Source organism: Pezoporus occidentalis, unplaced genomic scaffold (assembly GCF_034315485.1).
Source record: "Pezoporus occidentalis ecotype Australia unplaced genomic scaffold, CSIRO_AGI_Poc_V1 ctg176, whole genome shotgun sequence".
Lineage (NCBI taxonomy): Eukaryota > Metazoa > Chordata > Aves > Psittaciformes > Psittacidae > Pezoporus > Pezoporus occidentalis.
In genome coordinates, this window is record NW_026913596.1 from 171,744 (window position 1) to 194,377 (window position 22,634).

The following is a 22,634-nucleotide window of genomic DNA, read 5'->3' on the forward strand; positions in this document are numbered from 1 at the left end:
GCTAACAGCTGAATATCAATCTCCATCACATCAGTATCAGCTGTAGTTCACATGCAGTGTGCAGCCTCAGCAGCAGATGAAAAGCACCTGCAGACTCTTAGGATACTCAGAAGTCAAGCAAACTCAATTTTGATGCTGAACATGATTATAAGCACTTCCTTTTTAAGAGCTATTTCTATTTCTGTTTGCAAGTATGCCTCTATAGCCAAGTCACGAACCTCTCTTTACTCTGCAATAACCACAGGGATCTGTCTCTGTTCTGCTCCTGTCTATGAACATCAGAAGCTGTGCCCCCCCAAACACCTCAATTTGTCTCTCTTGTATGTGACATGAGAAACGCAGCAGCTACAGATCAGAAAGCAGAGACAAACAACACGTTTGCATTCTGTTACGTTACAGGGAGGGGGGGAGCCAGGGAAGGATGCATCAGTCTGCTGCTAATATTAGTGGATAACCTTGAACAACTGAAGATACAGGTTCTGTGCCACTGGAGTAACGTCTGGTGCTACTATGAGGGAAACCCTATTTTCTTATTATTCTCCCCCCCCCCCAGTTGTCTCCCAGCTCAGGCTGTGCACGCATACACATCAGAATCTGCCAGAACCCAGCCAGGAATGGCTCCTCCTCAGCTGCCCATGGCGCTCACGTTTTACAGATGAACTGTGCATGCTCAATGGCAGCGTTGTGTCCTCAGTCCCTAGGCTCACAACAGCTATGGTATGGAGAAAGCTTCCAGTGCATGGTTTAATGAAGAAAGCTCTTCCTGTCAGGGCTTGCCAGACAGAACGAGGGAGCCCACCCAAACCCCTTCAAACACCCCCTGCCTACGCTGACATGTAGGTGGCCTGACTTAGAAACTGTTCAACATTTCTCCAGTAAAACAGTTTGAAGTATTTGCCATGTCAATCAAAGGTATAAAATAACAACAACAACACAGTAACATATGCTTAAAATCTTGGTAATGATAGCAATATTTTGAAGACATTAAGCTGGTATCAGAAGTAATATCCACGGTAGATTTCCCAAAGCATGTGTTGTTGTATTACAGTTACCATGTTTGCAGCTGACAGGCAAAATAGGATGAGGTTAATTGACTGGGGAACAAACTGCATCAGTGTATGAGCTCATCATTTGTTTTGCCTTCAGTATGGCCCTGTGCAAACAACTACTCCTGTGACTCCTTTTCTGCAACACTCTGTAACATCAGTATTCATTTCTCAGCTATGAAATCTGTGAAGACTAAGGACCTGACCTTCCCATATTTGTCTCCTGCATTTAGCAGAGAAAACAAAATGCTCACACCAAGCAGGAGTGCTGGGACCTTGTCAAGACTGCACAAAATGCAGTGCCCTGCCGCTGACTCTCTCTGATGAAGAAAGATGAAAGCAGTGTCCTTTCCCAGCTTGTCACACAAGCCAGCTCTTTCCCTGCATCTCCTTGGTCTGAGTTGGAAGCTGCACCTCTCTAGCAGTCACACTCAGGAAGGTAAATGAATGTTTCAGGCTCCTAAGTTCTCCGACATCCTTCTCAGCCTGCTCCTTTATAAAAGGGTTTTGGGAGCACATGGTGACCAGGTAAACCTGAACCTGAAACTCGCATGCACAAAGCTGCCATATAAATCCAGAGCCTATGTTTCCATCCCTCGGTCCAACATTTAGGTACCTGAGAACATGGATTCTTCTGCCAACTGCTTGGCTTTGACTGGGTAACCCCTGTTTTGGGGAAACAATCATCTTTCTGTTCAGACAAGGAAAGCACCCCTTTGTCTCCTTCCCATCAAATGCTGCCACTTTTTGTTCACATCAAAAGAACCAATAAGAAATTTCTGCAAGAGATCTTTGATTACATGCAATAGCCCCTCCCCACAGCACAAACATCCCTCGGCCACACCAGGAGCTGCTCCTTTCATTCACATTCCTACCATTCAGTGAGCTTTGTTAAAGAATACTGCATGCTTCTTACCATCCAAGGACAGCCAGTCATGCTGGGAGGAAGGCAGGGTTGGCAGAGCTCTGGCTTTATATTCAAACACCACAGAATTGGAGATGATCTGATTGTTGAAGGCAACTTGCAAAGTCACAAGCCCAGTGTCATGAGCTAAAAGGAAAGCGCATGTGGTAAGACAAGAGCCCTCCTCGCAGAGAAATGCATGGCTAGGAATTATCCTATGGATCTCCAAATGTGCCAAGCGTCAGGCTGGGAACAGATGCAATGAGAGGAGAGGGGGCGTTTGACAATATTTGTGTGACTAGACAACTGAAGGAGTCCAAAATGACAATCTGTATTTTCAAACATGAAGGTTGTAAGCTTAAGAGTCAGCTAATGGGTTGTTTTGCCAGGAGGCGGAATCGCACGCTCCCGGAGATTAACCAGCCTCACTGCATTTCCAGTGGGAAGCTGGGGCCTAACAATGAAGCTAAGTTATTCTGCATATGCTTGAAGTCATATGCTAAGGGCCAGCATTACTGAAAGTCTCTGCAGAGAGGCTGGAGATGTTCTCATCCTGTAAGCATCAAGGACAAAGTGCAGGATATAGACAAAGACAGCAGAGCAGTGAGCATGCCCCTGACTAAAAGCTGCTCTTTAATCTGCTACTTCAAAACTAAAGAAATGCTTAGAATTATTTGAAATTATTTTAAGTCATTATTTTTAAAGCTCATTCAGAACTCCTAAACAAGATTTCTTGTGATGTGTTCTGGTCCTAAATTGCTGTTCTCACATTAAACAGGTCAAAGAAAAAGGAAAAACTTCTTGATGTTTATGCACTGTCCTTTCACAATGGGTCCAGCAGTTTACTCAACACATACACATGACACCATTAGGCTATGAACTTGCTCTGAAACCAGCAGTTTTAGGAGAGAGGCGTTCCTTACCTGGGCAGTAGCAGCGCAGTACCCCTGGCTGAATTAAAGATGCAGGCACTGAGATCTGATCAAACAGACAGCTGTAATTATTGCTGGCTTCCTGCCATGGACCAGTAATGAGGACTTTTACTCCTCCCTGTGAGGAAAAGAGGGGAAAAGAAAAGCATTACAGAAGAAGTCATCCCAAAAGGAGTCTGCAAATGCCTGGATGACAAACAGCATCACGAGGGCTAACAGAAGTGCCAAGCTAACACAGATCCTTGGCACTGGTCACCACTGATGCCCCAGTCTCCCACCACGAGAAATGCAAACAGTATTGCACAGTGGAGCACCTCTGCTTCCCTTCACTTGCTCTGTTCCCCACTCCTGCCCAGACACTCAAGTCAGTGTGTGCGCGCCTTGCCAGTGTGACCCTCACTGCTTTTCTTTTGTCACTTGCCAGCACCGGGACCCCTCAGGGAACGCCACCAGCGATGGCAAACCTCACCAAGGCTGCAAGCCAGGCCTGCCTCCCACCAGGCAGCTCCTGCGTGCCCCATCCCCACCTCATGCCCACCACGGCTGCTGCTGGCGCAGGCTCCGCGCTCGCCTCCCGGACACTGAAAAGTGCCGCTTGTCAACCACAGCCTCGCGCCTGCCATCACCGGACCACGGATCCAACAGGCCGTGATGCAGGAAGAGCTCGGCTAAACCAGCCGCCACACAGCCTGTGCTCAGGCCGGGCAGCACGGCCCAGGGCCAGGCTGTGCTTGCAGGAGGCTCCTTTGCCTGGAGCCCGCCCAGGCCTCTCCCGGTCCTTGCCCTGACAGGGCTGTGTCAGGCTCATGGCCTCCAGCGGCCGCCTCTCCGCTCCCGGACGCCTGCGGGGCCCGGCGCGCTGCCAGCGGCCGCGCTGAGGTGAGGCCGGGCCAGAGGCCGCCAGCGGGGCGGCCCCGGTCCTGCCGTGGCCTTCCCCGCGGCCGTGCTGCCCTCGGGCGGCCGCCGGCGGGAGCGCGGGGGACGGATCCACCGCGGCGGGAGCCGGGGGACGGCTCCGGAGGTTGCGGCGCGGGGAGAAACCGAAGTCACCCCGAGCCCGGGCGGGTGCAGGAACCCGGCTGGGGAGCTCCTTGTGGCCTCTCGTCTGCCCCTGGCCGAGCACGACAGCCGGGCACTGCTCCAAACCAAACCGAAGCTCCGGGAGCGACCCCCCCGCCACAGCCGAAGAAGCGACCCCGGGGCTGCGCTGGCTCTGAAGACGCGGTGGGGCGGCGGTGCAGACGGATCAGTCCTTGCGGTGTGCGTGACACGGAGCCAGCTCCGCGGGAGGACAGCAGCCCAGCAGCAGCGATGGGAAACAACCGCGTTTCCATGGTAGCAGCAAAAAAGGCAGGTTTGCACCACGGGGGCTGTTGGGTTTTCCCCGTTGAGTTTTGGGACCTTACACGCAAGCAAGAGTCAGCAAACAGGTACGGCAGAAGCAGTGCCAGAGCCCAGCACAGCCCAATGCCCCCAGCACACTGCTTCCAAGTGAAGCCTAGCTGGGTTCTGTTGCTAAAGAAGCCACCACCACATTACTGCTGCACGTTAAACAGTCGGTATGGTAACCCTGGTAGTGACTGCACAGCGCTGCCGCTTCAGCTTGTGTAACTCTGGATGCCTTCAGCTGCCCACCGTGCTTGCGCCTGTGCACAAAGGACTTGTTGGAGAGATCAACTAAACGGAGGGCAGAAACTCCTGCAGGAGGCTTTTTGCTAGTGCCCATCAGCCATTCCTGCATGCTGACAGCCTTTCTTCCCATCTACAGAGCGAACACCCACGTTTCCACACCAAGTTTGAGACTGCAGAGTACGTGAACTCTTAGAGCTGCTGAATACCACCTCATCACCTCACACCGTGCTCCCGGAGCTGTCACGGCATCATTCAGCTGAAGGTGAAGCCACCTCCTCTGCTTATTACTGCATATTCTGCTGCCTCGCCTACTGGCAAACTTGCAATGCAGGTGTCAGATGCATGCTCACTGGGGGTGGCACCACAGGACTGATAATTGGGGTGTGCTAGATCTTTTCCTGAGCAGTTATTAGACACCTCTGAAGGTAAGAGATACAACAGTGCTTCAAGGCTGGGCTTACAAAACCACAAAGGACCACTTCTCTCATTCAAAGCAACCTGCCTGTCCATTTCTGGCTCAAGTCTGTGCTGCTTCCGTTTTAACTGTGGTGCATGCAAGTGAATTTGGGATGAAGGTAAATGCTGAACTCATCAAGGCAGTGCAGGTCAGGAATTATTCTAAGAGCATCAGAGCCAGGTTTAAGGATTGGCTCCAGTCTGCAAACTCTGCTGCTCTAATGTGGCTAGGTAGCACCATGAAGCCATCACCTGGGACACGCTTGGCTTTACAATGAAAGAAAACATTTGTGTTTGGATGCTTCCTAAGTGAAGAAAGGGCCTGTCAGGGTAATGAAGTACTTAATTAAAAGTACACTCAGACATGGAAATGGCCTCGGATGCTCTGACTCCTAAGAGAAGTATTTTACAAGCCTTGTCAAAGCTTTAACAAACCAGGTCTTGGGAGCCCTTATTAACAAAGCAATGAAAGATCAGGCAGTAAATGCTAAGGAGTAAAAGCCCTGGACTTACCTCAGGGTAAGACCATTCTGGTGAGTAATCTGTCACCATGAACAAGCGCCCACTCTGCTGTAGCAACCCCAAAGTGCCTTGTGCCGCGGCTGCTGAGACCACCTCAGCCACATGCATGTACGCCATGGTGCTGGCTCCGTTCTCTGTGCTGCTGAGCTGCATGTTGGCTTGCTGAGGACTGCAGCAAGGAATGCACATTTCAGCCTGGTTGTAGGTTGCTCTGTTACTGTCTTCAGGCTGAGACAGTCCAGCACTGTCACTTGACACCAGCTGATGTCCATAGAGAGCATTGCTCCCACCTTCTACCGATATGAAATCATTAATTAGATCAGAAAACTGGTTGCTGAAGGAGATGTCAAAGTGGTCCAAGTTAAGCTCCATGTTGGAGGAGTTATTTAAGCTGGGATGGGCCACAGGATAGAGTCCTTGTACCATGTTTCCTTGGAGAATAGGGAGATTGTTGCCATTCCTAATACCCCCGTTGGCCTCAGGCTGCAAGTAGTGTTCTGTGCTGCAGGCTTGAAGATCCCCTGATTTAAGTAGATTTTCATTCCCTTCTGCCTGCTGGGAGGTCTCCATGGGAACTTCAGCTTCTGCAGTCATAGCCTGGAAGTTTGCTTGGAACTGCATGAGCTGGAGAGAAGAGGTGGACTCTATTCTGGTTTCCACTGTGCCGTTACAGTTGGAAGTGGTTTGGGAGGAGGACTCTGTCTTCACACTGGGGATTCCTAACGTGTTCACAAATGAGCCGCTTGTGTCATTCAAATTGTTGTGAGTGTTTTGCTCAAGGGGAAGAGGTTTGCTGGCATCCTGCAGAAAGAAGCTGGGGGAAGGGGTCTGATGAACATGAGGGCTCTGGACGGTCTGATTGAAGCTGGAAGAATAGTCCTTGTTGGAGTCAATGGCACTGAAGTCCATCTGCTCCAGGGTGGTACTTGGGCTCAGACCTCCTCCAGATGGAAGCAAACCTGAACCAGTAGTGAGGGTGAGAGTGTTAGATGCAGAAGAGGAGGAGAATGCTTCTTTGGACATCTGTTGTTCAAAAGATGTGTCCTCAGTTTTAATTTCTTTCGTGAGGGTTGTATTGAAGTTGAAGCTGCGTTCTGTTGTGGGTGACTGCCTTATGTTGGTACTGATGCTGTCACTTTTCATACCGCCTCCACCATAAGTCTGCCCTTGCTTGGGATTGTTAAGAAAACAGTCTGGGTCAAAATTCATGGTGGTTTCTGGAATTTTTCTGTTTCCATCTAAAGTTGTGGAGAGCACGAGTTCTTCGGAGACAGTGCTGGGTAGCATCGACAAGCTCTCTGAACTGCCGGTGGTTGGGAAAGCAAATTTGTGTCCATCTGAGCTCACAGCAAGTACCAGTCCTTGTGCAGCTGCATCTGAGGACAGAAGGTGTTGATTTGGGCCGGAGGTGGGTGACATGGTATACACAGCTTCACTGGTGACTTCGGACATAAATACGGTGGCACTTTGTGACAAACTTCCCATAACTGACGCTACAGCCATACTGGACACACCAGTGACGGCCGGGCTATCCGCCATATCCGGGTCACTGTTTAATCCACTGCTGATGGACACCGGAGAATTCTGGGTCGTGTCAGGGACCTCCACTTGGTTGGTGGAAGAAACCTCAGTGCTGTTTTGATGGAGCAACACTGGTTTCGCCACTTTGCCATTCCTCTTCTCTCGGCTGGAGGCCTTGCCGTGGCTGTGCTCGTTCTTGCCTTCAGAGACATCGTTATTTTGTACCTCTGAATGAGCGCTGTACCCACCTGTCCTTGGTTCAACCTTTGGTGATATGATGCGGTGTTTGGCACTGTTACACTTGTGATGCACACTGCTTCCTGCCCCTGTGCCAGAGAACAACAACATTGCCACTCAGTAAGTACAAAGTTAAGCCAGTTGTGTATCTCGCGGCTGTAGCACAGGAGAGCTGTGCTTATGAACATACACGTGTGTGAGAGAGTGAGTGAGCACACAGAGAATGGAAAATACACCTTAGAAATAAAACAGTTTCTCACCAGTGCCAGATTTACAGCTCCCTTTCTCTCTAATGCATAGATCCATTGCATGCAAGGACAACAACCCCGAAACAGGCACATCTGCACTCGTTCCCTCACCCACGTAACACCCAACCTCTTCCTCCCTGCCCTGATCAGACAACAGGAGAGGACCGAGCATCTGTGACGAGCTTCAAAGCTCTTTAAACGTGGCCAATGTCAGTACAGAGCCTGCACAGCGAGGGCTGCTGCTGCCAGCTGTGGCAGGGGGTTTCTGCCTCGCAGGCCCCGTTTCATCTGCACCACAGACAAGACCTCAGCCCCTGTGACACAGCGTGAAGATGCTCAGCTCTTCACACTGGCTGATGTCCAGCCCCCGTTGTCAAACCCAGGCTGGATGCTGACCGGTACCCTGGAGGTGACAGATGCCACACCATGCTCCTGTCCTTAGCATCACCCTGCTGCCCAGATTGCGAGCCTTATCTCTTGTCATCATTGTATCTATTACAGCTGCCAATCAAATTATTAAAGCAGTAGTACATTAGCCAGCACAAAGCAAGCTTTCCCTCCCATAAGGAAGGCAATGGATTTCTTTTGTTCGAAGGCATTCATATGCTGACAGATAAACATTCTGTACTTCCAGAGGTCGCAGGCAGAGCGCAGGATGAGTTCTGGAGTGGCTGAAGAATGCTCAAGTAAAGGTCACCAGCAAACAACCCTCCATGGCATTGATCCAGCTGGTGCCTTCACTGGCCTAGCGGAAGATGGACATCACCCAAGCTCCTGGGAGCTTGGAAATCAGGCAGGACGAAGTAAACAGTTCTGCCTGCAAAGGCATCTGAGCCACAAACTCTGGTGCAGGGACTGCTTTGGTTGTTTAAGAACAGCCCATGAATTTTTGATGTTTCTTTCCTTAATTGATTCATTTTCCTTTGAATGAGGTAAGAACATTAATTATGGTACTGTATAATGACTAAAGGGGGAAAGAAACCTCCTCCGTATAGCTAATGGCTACAATTATAAATGCCATCTTCTGGGTAACATAAAGCCTCTGTGTAGCTGCTGCAATTTGCTGAATCTTTTGTTCCTTGCCCTTGGAAGGGAACTTCTCTATTATGTGCTCAAGATTTGAATCAGGTCACTTAAAGTAGTTCAGGACAGTGCTTTTGAGACCAAATGCAATATTAAATCTCTCTATTCTCCTAGGTATAGAGATGAGCAGGAACAAGGGAGAGGCTTTCATGCTGCTGCCTTTGCAGATGACAGTAAGGAACTGGGGATGTATGTGTCAATGTGCAAGCCGTTACAAAACAAAGTGCTACTGTTATGTTAAAAAGCATGCAGTAGACTTAGCGCAAGACAAAACATCAAAGGGAAGAATAAAAGGATTCATGTTCAGATCTGCAAGCCTGGATCAAATGCTGAGCCTTAAGGGTTGAATTTTAATCCAAACCCAGGTACTTCAGAGGTCAAATTTCTTACTTAAGCCTTGACTATATAATGCAGCTGCCCCCAAAAATAAGAAAATAACCCCTTTGAAGCACTGACAGCTTTCCTTTATACATTTTGCTAAAGACTAATTAACATGTCATGTATTTTACTTGACCAAAGTACTAGGAGAGTGTGGCTAGATGAGCTGGAAAAGCGAATCACTCATCTTCCCACTCTCCATATAAAGGTAATACTAAGGATGCTGTTTCTTGCTGTTGTAGTCTCACTAAAAATAAAGCCACCTTCTTTACCAGGAAAGAAACCTCCTGTATTTTCATGGTACCTAAATAAAACCTGTCTCATCCTGGCGATGCCCTGTAATCAATGACTTGTACCCACTGTCTTCAGCAAAGTGGGCTGCAGGGCAAGGAGTTTAGAGGGTGAACATTAAGTTCTGAGGCTTCGGTAACAAAATTTGAGGATGAAGAAGAATGTATGGCTTTTTGAGCAGGTCACATATGGAGAGCATTTATCAGAACTTGCACGTTACAAGTAGTGACATATTTTCCAGGAGTTCCAGCTCTATCTTTTTAGCCTCAAGACTTCTTCTGTCACCTTTGAGTTCACTGTGTCTCAGCGCTTCATGATACAGCATTTTTTAGCCCTCCAGTGCCACAAACCCTCCTCCAAGCCTGGATTAAGCTGTGCTCATTTTATGCCCTCCCAAGGTACTCACCCAAGGTACCAGTGCAGAGACAGTTGTGTGTCCGAGGCTGCGGTTTGGTCTGGTGACTATCAAGGATCTGCTGCACGAGCTGTTCCACCGAGAACCCTGAACTGCTGTTTCCATTGCTGCATGTCCACTTAATGCCATGAACTGCAAAAAGAATGGTAAAACCTCCCATCAGAAACTTCAAAACCACGCCAGAGACCATCAGAAGCCACTGCAAAAGAACAGCAGAAACTCAGTCCTGCTGCTTGGTATCAGAACTGAAGGAGACCTATAAAAAGCCACAGTAATGGTTATTGGTTTACTATTCTCTGCTCCCTGATATCTATAGGCTTCCAAATGCAGTTCCTGGATTAAGTAAATACAGGGGAAAAAATCCTCAGTAGAATATCTTGCTGTATGTCAGTCTGCTGTTAATGGTGGCTCTCCAACTAGGCGGACTAATTGGAAGGACTATGACTAGTGCATGTAACCTGAAGGCAACAAAACGCTTGTGTTTCACTGAAGTAAACCAGTACTGTTCCAAGGAGCACTTTGGAATACTTTCCTGTCTAATATGAAACCAAAATGAGTTTTATAATAAAATCAGCAGCCAAAGATATGCCAGTATAATAGCAAATACAAACCTTTTGCCTTTTGTCTTCGTTGTCAGATCCTGGCTGGCAGCAGGGAAGACTGACTCAGTTTTGGGGAGTCACTAGCAGACACTGTGCAAGTTCCTCCACTGACTTGGATGACAAGGGGGTAACACTGCAGAACACACTGCAAACTGCAGGTCTCCTGGGGACTCCCTTGGCCTATTAGCTCTTTAAATAAGAATGCTAAACTGCACGCACACATATTGAATAAAGGCTCCCGCTGAGCATTTTTAGATGCAGAACTTCACAAAACGATATTCTCAACTTGACTTACAATGGAAAAGCATTTGTAAAACGTTTTCTCCATAATAACTGACTCGAAGCATCTTTTGTCTCCTTTAACGTCTCTCTCAGCAATTTATATGTAGGTATTATTTATCCTTTGTGTGCATTAGAGCTCACTTGCAGATTTTGGGAAGTGATGGCTGATGGCAGCATCACTTCCGAGCTGTCCCTGTGCCTGGCAGCTCAGGCCTGAAGAGCTGCTTCTTCCATTGTCACACTCTATCAAAGCAGGCTCCTTGCCTGTTATATTCTGAAATCCTTAACCAGGATACACCAAAGCCAAGTTACAAGTCCCACAGATTTCAGCTTTCTGGGATTAACTTGCAGAAATAATGGTAAATAAGATTTACAAGTATTCCTCCTCGTATCACTATTTAAAGTGCCGCAGTTAGCTTAGTAATGAGTCCCTCTGTACTTGCTTGACAGCCACATTTATTGTTATCGTACCCAACAGATTTTGCTTTCTTGTATGTTCACAGTTTTGAGTTCTCTCTTAGCACTCAGTTCCTGTTGTTATGTCTAAGTTTAAGGTTATAGACGCTTACTGCTTCAGTACCTCCGCTCCCTTTTGGTTTATTGTTCTAGGAGCATTATTCTGTCACATGCGATATTATTCCTAATAAGTGATGCTCAAATAGCACTGGTGAAAAAAATACATTGCCAGTGAGATTAAAATGCAGTCATGCATTTGGAATACTTTTGGCTACACTATAGGAAGTTACTGGCCTGCAGTTATTACTGAGAAACTTTGCATTAACTTATTTCTGGTTACTTCAGCAGTGCTTTGCTATAGGAAAGAGCTGGCACACATGCTGCTAGGTACAGAAAGGCTGATCTACAGCACTCTGACAGAGTTTGCACCCTCCTGCTGCTAAACCCCACGATGAGCAGCATATTACAGTTGGCAAGTCTGGTACATGAGTCATGTCTCATGGTTTGTGTATTCATGATGATGGTTCCTAAGTTGGAATCCAGCTGTGAGCTGGAAGCTAAGCAATAACAGACAGCTTTATAGATGGATACTTAGAGTGCCTTGCCTATTATTTTCAGGTGCTTCCCATATAACAAAGTCCCACTGTGGATCTACTGCTGCTGAGGAAAGTCCTTCTCTAGCCTTGCTCCAGCTCATCCCAAAGGGCTCCAATTCCAGCTTCTGTCCACGTGGTGCAGGTTTTTTTAGTGCTTCTGTTCCCCTTATGTTATAAAGGTTATAAAATAAAAAGCCAGTGGAGGGTGACAGATTGCAAAAAAATAGACTGCCTGGATGCTTAATGCAAATTATCCACTATCCTGGCACATCCAACATGCACATCTTCTCCCTCCCCCTTTGAAAGAAGAACTCCTGTGAGCTGCTGAGCTGTTAGTCCTGAATACCAAATACTATCAAGATGGCTTTTAACATGTCACGCTTGGCTTCCTGACACATAATGAATCAGCAGGAAAGGAGACTTCTATAGGGAAGAAAGTGCATTATGAAAGGAAGGTTAATAAAAAGCATACGCACGTTCTTCCTGTTTCTTAGTGGTTCAAGAAGTGAAACCACTGTAGAACTATGTTTGATTAAATATAGTCATAATGCAGGAACACAAAGAAGGGGGGGGGAACTGAAGCTTAACAGAAATTCTGGGAAGTATTTTAATGTGCTTCTGTTCAGACACCTCCTGCTTTTCCTTATAATTTTAAATGAAAGCTGTGAACTGCTCCAACACGTTCCCTTCCAGTGAGACCACAAATGGGTCTAAAAGCTGCTGCATTACAGCAGCAACGCATTCCTTTTGCCATGCACCCTCTGCACAGTGGAGATGGGGAGAATTACTGCTCTTTCACTGGGTGCTTGAAGAACTGAGGCTGGAGCAAGGTCCATGATTCACAATGCTAGTGCTGCTCTACCTGCCTTCTGTGAGCACGGGCTCACACCTTTCTTCTCTTTCTTCCCTTTTGAAGGCGATTAAAATGACCTGATCTTGGTCCCTGTTCATGAGTGCTATCAGGACTTTGAGCATCAGGAGCATGGGAAGGAAAAACTAGCTGGATTATGAGCAAAAAGGCAGCTCAGAAGGCAAAGGAAAGCCATACAATTGCCCAGGTTTCTTACAACACCCTGGCTATTTCTGCCTTCTGTCCCTGCTGGTGGTACTTGGGTCTTCCACAATTACCAGGTCTTGTAGAGATCTTCCTTCTCCCCGTCACCTAAAGCTTACATTGCTTCTCACCTTCACTCTAGACCAAACGCCATCAGTGGCTATAATCCTGACCATTTCCCTCTCTGTGGTTTCTTCCACCCAAAGCAAAACTTGTCCCTAAAATACTTCCTCACATTTAAATCTGATCATTCCACCCTTCCTGAATGCTCTCAGACATCCCTCTTTGCAACTTCATCCATGTTTAGGCTTCCTGTTTCTATTCCAAAGCTCTTAACACATATATGTACACTACAGAATGAAGCCATTCCCTATGCCCTGTGCGCTGCTCCTCTGCCCTGTTTTGACACGTTAGGACCTGTCTTTTGAATAACAACGATGGCATCTCCACATTAACCAGGTAACTTGGCTGGAGCGACAGAGCTGGAATATTTGGAATAATCACAGCCAGGTTCCTGTCTGCCTCTCCCTCTTGCTGCACCTCGGATGGCCCCGTGCAAACCCTTGCATCAGCCCTGCCCTTGGCTGCTTTACAAACCTACAAGCACTGACTGGTCCTTTGTCCTACTGCCCTGCTAAGGACAGCTGCCTCGCTTCCTACATCCCACTCCACCAACTGTTGACACCGGGAGGCTGTTTCCATAGTGATGGTCAATTGGAAATGGCAGCCTTGTCCCTTCAGTTTTCACTGCGTTGGTGTTGACAGAAGTAAAGGCCTTGTTCTGATTTCGCAGCTCGGCTGGAGGAGATTTCCACTGGATTTATCCTTTTGCATCCTCACGCAATTCAGCTTTGATTTTTCCAGCCCTCCACCTCCACTCATCACTGGTTACGAAGGACAGACTTCCTTAGCCCCACTGCCAGGGACGCGGGTAGGAAGATCACCCTGCACATTCACCACTGCTGCATCACACTGCCTGAATTCTAATGTCTTCGTAAGGACTCATACAGACACTTCACTCTATACCATTCTTTCCAGACAAGTCTTTCTTCCCAAATAAGGCCCTTCCTTAAAGGTTTGCTCAGATGCCATGGGATGCACAGGTGGGAAGTACATAGGGTTCAGTTACCTGGAGGGGACCAGAGGGACACAACTCTTCTGAAGCTGCCTGGAGTGAGATTTCTGCAGCTCTTACCTACAGCTAACACAATCTGTACTTACAGCCACCCGAAGTTCAAGGCTGCTCACACATGAAAGACCAGAGCTGAAGCTAACTCTGGCAAACCATTCTCCTAAGCCACCGACGCGGTAACCTATAATGAAAAGCAAATTGCACTGGGGGGGTTCTTGCCTTTGATAACATTAATCAGGACAAAGCTGCCACCGCCGGCTGGGCCATTCCCATCCACAGGACTCCAAATATCTGACCTGATTTGCTAAAAAGCCCAGCTATTGAGTTCTGGAATTCTGTGTGGTGGGGGGAAGGTGTCTGGCCCCAACCACATTCCAGTGTCGCTGGTGCTGGAAGCTGAACAGAGGGAACGGTCCCACACTGGGCAGCCCACAGGGAACAACCACGGTACTAACTGCTCCTCCAGCCCCAGTTTTACTCCACCGGTGGGAGCTCCCTTCTCCATCTGCAGCTCACAGGCACTGACACCCTGCCGGGATCAGACCCTGGCCATCACCATCCCGTCGGGATGGACACCCAGCCACCACCACCCTGCCTGAATCGGCACGCAGCCATTGTCACCCCGTTGGGACCGGCTCCCATCCATTGCCATCCCGCCGGGATCGACACCAGGCACCGTCACCCTGCAGCATCGCTCCCTGCCCTCCCCATCCCTCCGGGATCGGTACCCGACCACCTCCATCCCGCCGGGATCGGCACCTGCCCGGCCGCCGCCAGGTGGCGCCATGGGATAAGGAACGCGCGCAGGTCCCGCCGCCCGCCGGCTCCGCGGCCGCGCACGAACATCCCGTGTTTGAGTTCTTTCTCCCCCATTTTTTTTCCGACAAAAGCCCCGCCTTGGGCGATCTGGGGGAAAAAAGACAAATCTCCATTAGCACAGGAGAAAGCCCAGCGTTCCCGGCCTCCCAGCCCCTCCCGGCCTCAGGGCTGCACCACAGGCTCTCTGGTTATAACCTTACAGCATCCCAGTGCGACGCCACGAAGAGAGGCCACAGCCTCAGTCTGACTGTTAGCACAGCTGAATGCTAAGAGGGGAGGCACAGAACACAAGGGCTGGGGTGCCCGTGGCATCCTCAGAGAGGTTCTGCCATTGCTGCACCTGGTTCAATACCCAGCTTCCAGGGGAAACTGGTTTCACTCTCCTCAAGTTAGTTCCCATCACTGCCAACAGTCCGGCTCATACTGGATTGCTGTCAACACTTGGATTCAGCTGCTGGGATTATCTCACTGTGGTACCTCCAGTTGCAGTTGAAAGACTGCACTGTGGAGAGAGGATGGGAATGGAGCAGGTGGCTGATCCTGGCTCCGCAGCAGATGCGAATGGGAGGTACTCAAAGTCCAAGTGGCCACTGGGGTATCAGAACCTGTCCAAAACTGGACACCTGCATTACTAAACCCAAACTCTTTTACAGACTCAGTCACTTTTTGCCTGGCCCTCAGTTGGTGCTGAGCTGGCAAACTTCAGTTCCACTTTGTAGCTCTGGCAAACAAGTTGGGGAACGGTAAAAATCATCCCATGTGGCAGTTTTGTGCAACTGATCTTTAAGTTTACAAACCCAAAACCTCAACCACAATCAGTGAAAGTGAATGTAAATTTAAGCCAAGATAAAAATACCCAACAATCGATTCTTCAATTAAAGCACATCTCTGCTATTCAGACTTTGCTCTGGGTTATGAGGATTTAAAGCCCTCTCCAGCTGCAACAACAGGGATGCAGTTTCAGGTGAGCTCCAAGATCCCCGATGGTTTCATTTACACAGACTGAATTGGTGACTCCAGTGGGAGACAGTACTGCCACCTGCGCCCAAAGGTACTGCGTGTGCTGAGTGCCATGTGAAGCCCCAGCATCCCCAGCTGTGGTGGGAGCAATCAGCTTCCAGGCAGCAGAGGAATGAAGAAAACCTTCTTTTTCCCCCCAAACGAAAGACAGTCCTTAATTATAGTGGACCTGAACCAAGGCTTGCAGCGTAGCACCAGCTGTGAGCCTGTAACTCAGACTTTGCCAGCTGAGGGATGAGAAAGCCAAAAGGGGATGATTTGGAGAAACCCCCAACATGAGCTGGCTGCAATTTGCTGATCATATGGAGCTCATACACAGAATTCTGCTGTGCTGGATTCTGTCGCTGCGGTTTGATTTTACCACCAGATGCCTCTAAGGACATCTGCAAATCTGTTCAGAGAAATCTCAAAGCAAGAGTGTAACAGGGCACAAAAGGGGGGGGGAAGGGAAGAGCAAGGCCAAATTGAGACACATTTTTCATAGCAGGCATCCTGAAATGACTCACAGGTGTCTCGGACGATGGTCCCGTACGATTTCCATGTATTATCACTGTTCACTTTGCACAAATGTCCTGAAAAGCTGCACACAGACAGGAGCAATGCATACGACGACCCGCTTGATTCAGACAACTAGTTATGATGCTGCTGACACGCAGATTATCACAGGCCTGCCAGCAGAAGCAGCATGTTTCAGTGGAGGCTTTACAGCCCTCTGTGTGCTCCCTAAGCATGTCTATGACTAAGACATGGTGCCCCATCTCCTAGCCTGGAAGGAGAGAGGACTCATCCTGCTGGAGGTCATGAATCCAGAGCTCTTCCAGGCTTCAGTCTCAAGGACTGCGGAACTGAGGCCTGAGAAGCCACCAGTGATAGTCCAGAAAGGACAATCAGGAGGTCATGGATGTCCCAGCATGAATGCAGGTAACAAATACATCAGAACTAAACCACAAACCCAAAGCCGTGAAAACTGAACTCAGGCTGATCAGTTCATTATGTACAGTGTCAGCTGGAGATGCTGATGAAACCCCAAATCCTCGGAGCATCTGCATCAACTATTTACCTTCCATGGATGTTCAAATGGGTTAATTTGTCTCTTAATTAGCTCACAGAGCAGCTCTGTTAGGACAAGTTAATGGTGTTTCCATGAAGCTCTCAGAGCTCTATGGCCACCCTGAAAAGGCATCTTCTCATCCATAACCATCAGCACAAGCACAGTCACAGCATTAGGAATCACCACCTCTGCAGAGGTCTCCTTCAAACCAGGACAGGAGGAGCCCCCTCTCAGCATCCCAGGCCTCAGCGCGCTGCTCTGCTCACGGAGGTGACACAGTCTGGTACCTGGGTCCTGTGCCTATCCCAGATGCCTTCTGAGGCCTGGACTGACTTTGGGATGATGCAGCAGGGAAGGAAGAAGGAGCAGAGTGAGTTACGGATGCGGGCAATGTGAGCAGATTCCTGCTCATCCCAGGCAGGGTCTCTCTGCGTTTCAGGAAAAACAGTTCGATGTATCTGTCTGGCTCGGGCTCTCAGACCGATGCCTCTCTCCCTGCCAGCCATCTGCCACATCACTTGCAGTTCTCCAGGCACACACGGCCAAGAGAACATGTTCCCAGCCTTTGGCTGCCGCACCACAGACACTCCGTTAGCCTGGATTCTGATACGAAAGCTTTAATACCTGACAGAGGTCAAAAGCTTTAATATCTGACTCTGGTCCAGGCTGAGGAGGACTTGAACAAACAGCACTTGTACTCAGCCAGTCGAGACCTGGATACTGGCCTCTGCATTGTCCCCAAAGGTAGAACGGGAATTGGCTTCTCCCAGCTCGGAATGAAACAGGATGCTCAAGCCTCCCTGCAGGTACAGCATTTAAACACACACAGCCCGGCTGTATCAGCACTAACTTGTCTGAAACATCAAAAATGGCAACCAAGAAAACCAGAGAATCACCCAAAAGCCCTCTCACAGCTTCCGAGCCCAGAGGAATCACATGTAGGAGAACCCCAACACAGAACAGGCAAAAGGGTGAGACTGTCGCTTCCGCAGTGACACCATGCCCAACGCTTTGATTAAGTCACTGACAAATCTGCTTTAGGGCAGAGAAATTTGGAAACATCAGGCAATCAAACTGCGAAGTCTGTGAAAGAATGTGATTAATGCAAAAATGTGATGAAACTAATGTGCTTGGCTACAGGACTGAATGGCACACGCAATACTGGAACCAAATCTGATGGCTTCTTGGCGAGCAGTGCCCCTCTGTGCTCCCCAAACACGGTTATCCATGTCCTCTTTGTTTCCTGAGCAGCATCCAAAGCTTTTATTTGAGCTCCATTTCTAAGGATGCGTTTCCCAGGATGTGTACCCATAAACAGAGACGTGCACATGCATATATACTCTGAATAATTGCGCAGAGTTTCACTCTTCCCTCCTGAGACATAAAAGAGCCAAGTGTTATTAAATTTATGGGGAGTTCGTTGCAGTTTTCACATTATTTTCTTGATGCACTGCAGATTTTTTAACAGGCTGCCACTTCCCCTCCTGTTTAATGCTAAGGTACTTGTCCAGCCTCAGCTACACCTTCAGCCTCCTGGATCTCTGTCTAAGGTTATTGATCCTGGGGGCAATATTCTGTTTAGCAAACGTGTCATGTTCTCTCCTCTCTTCTGCTTGTCTTCTGCCCCCCCCCCCATGCTTTACATGGAAAATGACTACATGGGGCTGCAGAGCTCAGGATGCAACAGGAGTGGTGCAAACCTGGACCATTAATGCTGTGCTCAGCACGACGTGACACTGAGCCCCCTCTGATGGTTGAGACACATCAGAATGGACTTCATGGCTCTGACCTCTCATTACAGAGAGCTGGGCACGACACCAGCGTCTGGCTGGGGCAGGGGTGAGGGTGGAAAGCAGACCTGGGGTTTGCAGACTCAGATGCAAGCACCCACATTGGGTATTGTGGCTCTTGTGGTTAATTTTCTCCTCCTTACAGACCCACACTGCACCGAACCTTTCTTTCATTGCAAAAAGATGTTTGCACGCACACTGGGACCTGTTCTCCAGGGGAAGACACACAACGCAGCTGTGATGTGAAGGAAAACACAGTCCAAGGCAGATGCACAGAGGTCTGTTTGCAGAGCAAACCTCTTCATCACTGCACACACCTAAGTGGCCCTCTTACTACACTGCAAAGAACAGTAGTAAACGACACCCACCCTGAAGCACCCAGCTCCACAGAGTCCATCTGAGCAACAGTAACCCCTTCCCATCTGACACAAACATGGAGTGCCCTTGGGGGAAACCTACCTAATGCTGCAAAGGCTCCTTGCAGATGAGTGTGTGCTTACAAAAGGCATTGGAAGCACAAGACCATAGGCACAGTTCTTATACAGTATGTGGAAGGGACCTTTTCTGGAGCATGACCTGTTTTGAGGCAGCCCGGGCAGCCCTCAGATCATGCATCCCAGAAGTGTTCAACACTGGGAAGAAAGACAGTGCATGCAGATGCAAGGTGAGATTGACAAATGACTCCTTCCCAGGGACAGTTGGTGGCAGTGAGACTTCGTTCTCTAACCCTTCATAAAGCCAAAGAGCAAAAGAGCCTCCAGCAGGTACTCACACATCGGTTTGAGCTGCCCGATGAGCTCCTCTTTTGTCCACTTTGCCCATTCCTTCTTGTCTGTGTTTATGGAGCACAAGATGGGGCCGCACGGCTTCCCGCAGTCCTCGATGGCAGGGACGTTCAGGTAGTGCACCAACACGATGTCTGGGTTCTGCAGAGAGAGCACAGCAAAAGTTACACCACTGGGCCTCCCTGTATTCATCCTCCTAATTAGAACTAGGAAAGCCTCATAATGCTCTCCTAAACCTGACATAAAGCACCGTAATTAGATCCCAGTATGGACCAGATCTTCCCAAGATCAGAGCTGTTCTTTAAGAGGAGGCACAACAGAGTCTGCACACAGCTTCCTCCCATCCTAAGCGCCATTTGCTTGCAAATCCCTTGCTCCCCTTGTGTGCTCAGGGTGAACCTTTCCTCCAGCCCATAAAACACGGAAGACCTGCAGGAGCCCTGCAATCAGCAGCTGCAACAAACACCAGGTAATTTGCTTTGGTTTAAGGGACCTGCAGTCTGTTTGAGCCAACGCTTTCATCAGCTCTGGTCCACATAAAGCTACTTCGAATAAGTGGGAATTCACCCTGGAACATCAGTAACAGCCACGCTCTCCCTATAGTGGCAGAAAGAGGGAGGGAAGAGCCAAGGAGGCTCCGAGTGCCCCAAGGATGGGCTCTTTCCACACATCCCAAAGTTCCTTGTCCTGTGAAGATCTTGCAGCTCTGCACGGAAAGCAGCAAGCTGCAGAAGGTGAGGGCTGGAAGAGACTGTGTCCTTTGCAGAAGTGCTGCAGAACAACTGCAAGGCTCCTGCAGGGCTGGGTAATGCTCCCCTCTCCCCCCATGCACCGCTGTCCGGGGCCTGAGACGGGGATGGAGCTGGCTTTGACGCACTGCGGCGCCGTCCCACTGACACAGCCGCTTCAAGTCGGGAGCTGAGCAGTGTGCTACCACCCTGTGAGTAAATGAATCATCTTAACAACAGCAACAGAAACAACTCGGCTACTTTCCCCACCAGCATCCCAGCGAGATTGTACAATAGATAATAACGAGATGGAGAAGCTGATTTCTCTCCCTTAAGTCATTTACTCCGAAGTTCACAAACTTAATGACTGCTTTGGAATTATTTATAAAAATAAATAGGATAATGGTGTAATTAAAACTCTAATGTTTCATTAATGCTGCGAGAGCCCTGTTCTGAGTGGGAGAGGGAAGGCAAGCCGTCATTCATTTGCAAAGGTTGTGCTAATGGGAGTGCTGGCTTATGAAACAAGCAGAGGGCTGGAGCAGCCCATGGACACTTGCCCTAAAGGAAGCCCAGGGGAAGGTAACCTCCCACATTCTGCACCCCTTTGCATGCTGCACCCAGACGTGTCCCTTTATCTGCAGAAGCTGTCTTTTAAATGAGGAAGATATGCGAGCAGAAACTTGCATTTCCCCCCCTTTACTGATGCAAACTGCAAGTGGGCGATTCTCAGAGCGGATTCCGAGACTGCAGTATCTCACAGAAGAGAAAAGTTGCATTGCACAGGGAAGAGGCAAGGAAACCTAGTGAGGAACTGCTAACAACCTATTCTGGAGTCGTTCTGGAAAGTGCTAAAGCAAAGCAAACCATCAGATCTGCTCTCAAGATTCCCCTTTTATTTTCAATTTTTGTGTGTTCAAAACCTTCTGTTTCACAGGGCACATCTGTCCCAGCTGAGAGACAACTTGAGAAGGACACAGGCAAACACCGCATCCTCTCTTTCCACCCCAAATCCTCTGGTCACCACACACATGGTGCCACGTTTTCCTTCGGCTCATCTGCAGATGCTGCTTCCTTCGGTTCAGATTAACTGTGCTTTCCACAGCCTGACAGTGCCTGATGGTCACCAGGGAAGTTAGGGCGATGGGGCTTCATGGCAGCAGCAGCACACGGACCTCAGCAGCAGACTGGCACTGGAGTTTATACTTCTTATAAATAAAAGCATATAAAATGAACACAAAACCAAGAGGTCTGCTCCTTATGTCTACATCCAGAAGCTGACCTCAGACTGGCAAATCTCATGAATGCCCATCTACCTGGAGAACTTAAATGTTTTGACACAAATGAAGAGAATACGCATGTTTTGGACAACTCTACATCAGCAGAGAATCACCATTTCCTTTTGGAGACCTACCAGCAGAACAAGAGAAATGTGAAAGACTGAAACAAAACATGACAAATGCAACTTCCACGTGGGAAATGAGCCAGGACAGTGGAGGGAAGTCCTACAGGGAACCCTGGACTGGGCTGCAGATGGCTCTGGAACTGTGCCCATTGGAAAGTCACCCATCACTTCAGCGCCCAGAGCATCTGCAGAGCTGGAGATGCTGCTGCCTATCCCTGACCTGGTCCAGGCTCCTGGGCATGCTGCACCCCAGCAGTCTCCTTAGGGTGGTGGAGGGATTTGTTCCACTGTCCCCAGTGCTGTAGGACAAGCAGGAGATGGTGCAACAAGTGGTTAAAAGACACACAAAGCTGTTAGCTTTGATAAAGAAAAATGCAGCTGCAACATCTGCCTGACTCTTGTTTGCAGCTTCATCAGCACTAAGTGGTCAATAAATCAGACTGGCATGGTGTTACGTTTCTTCCATGGCTTAACCATTAATCTAATGCCAGTTCTCATAAAAAATGAAGGAGAAAAACTATGTGATAGTGAAAGAAAATGTATACATTACCCTGAAAGCAATAATAGCACGTAATGGGGCTGCAGACCTGCCTCCCAGCGTGACTGCTGGAGCAGCGGTGCAACCTCCCTGTGCTACCCACTAGATGCTATTTAAATTAACCAAGTAAATCAGGTATTGTTTGTTCCACCAGCCCACCCCGTGCTTCTGGCTTTCACATCAGCAGAAACACAAAGCTGAAGACAGGCAGGCTGGCAGGTGGTGAGGGCAGGATGCAAAGCAAAGCACGGCCTGATGAGTGCTGGGATGCAGGAATGGCAGGTACCACCAGCGCTGGGATGCAGGGATGGCAGGTACCACCAGTGCTGGGATGCAGGAACGGCAGGTACCACCAGTGTTGGGATGCAGGGATGGCAGGTACCACCAGCGTTGGGATGCAGGGATGGCAGGTACCACCAGCGTTGGGATGCAGGGATGGCAGGTACCACCAGTGCTGGGATGCAGGGATGGCAGGTACCACCAGTGTTGGGATGCAGGGATGGCAGGTACCACCAGTGTTGGGATGCAGGAACGGCAGGTACCACCAAGCCACAGGGAAACCTTCCTCTCATTTCAGCAACTGCCTTCTGTTTGCTTGTTACTACCCAAAGCGTGTCCCCTACATGAGGGAAGTCTCCCTTCTCAGGCAGGGCAGAACAACCACAACCCCCCTCTCTCTTCTTGCTGTCCCCACCCCAAAGCATGCTTTTT

General features: G+C 49.0%; 1 protein-coding gene across 12 annotated transcripts in view; it reads right to left on the reverse strand.

The window, feature by feature from the left end:
* CAMTA1 (calmodulin binding transcription activator 1) overlaps positions 1–22,634 on the reverse strand; it is a 288,512-nt gene that overhangs the window by 37,390 nt on the left and 228,488 nt on the right. For 11 of the 12 annotated variants that reach the window (XM_062614460.1, XM_062614466.1, XM_062614457.1 and 8 more), the window contains 5 exons: positions 19,240–19,393; positions 9,657–9,797; positions 5,484–7,339; positions 2,874–3,000; positions 1,963–2,097 (listed from right to left, as the gene is read on the reverse strand). In XM_062614460.1, coding sequence (XP_062470444.1) covers positions 1,963–2,097; positions 2,874–3,000; positions 5,484–7,339; positions 9,657–9,797; positions 19,240–19,393 — 2,413 coding nt within the window. Of the gene's footprint in view, positions 1–1,962; positions 2,098–2,873; positions 3,001–3,409; positions 3,534–5,483; positions 7,340–9,656; positions 9,798–19,239; positions 19,394–22,634 lie in introns of those variants that run through there. The other variant, XM_062614468.1, reaches the window with a different exon arrangement.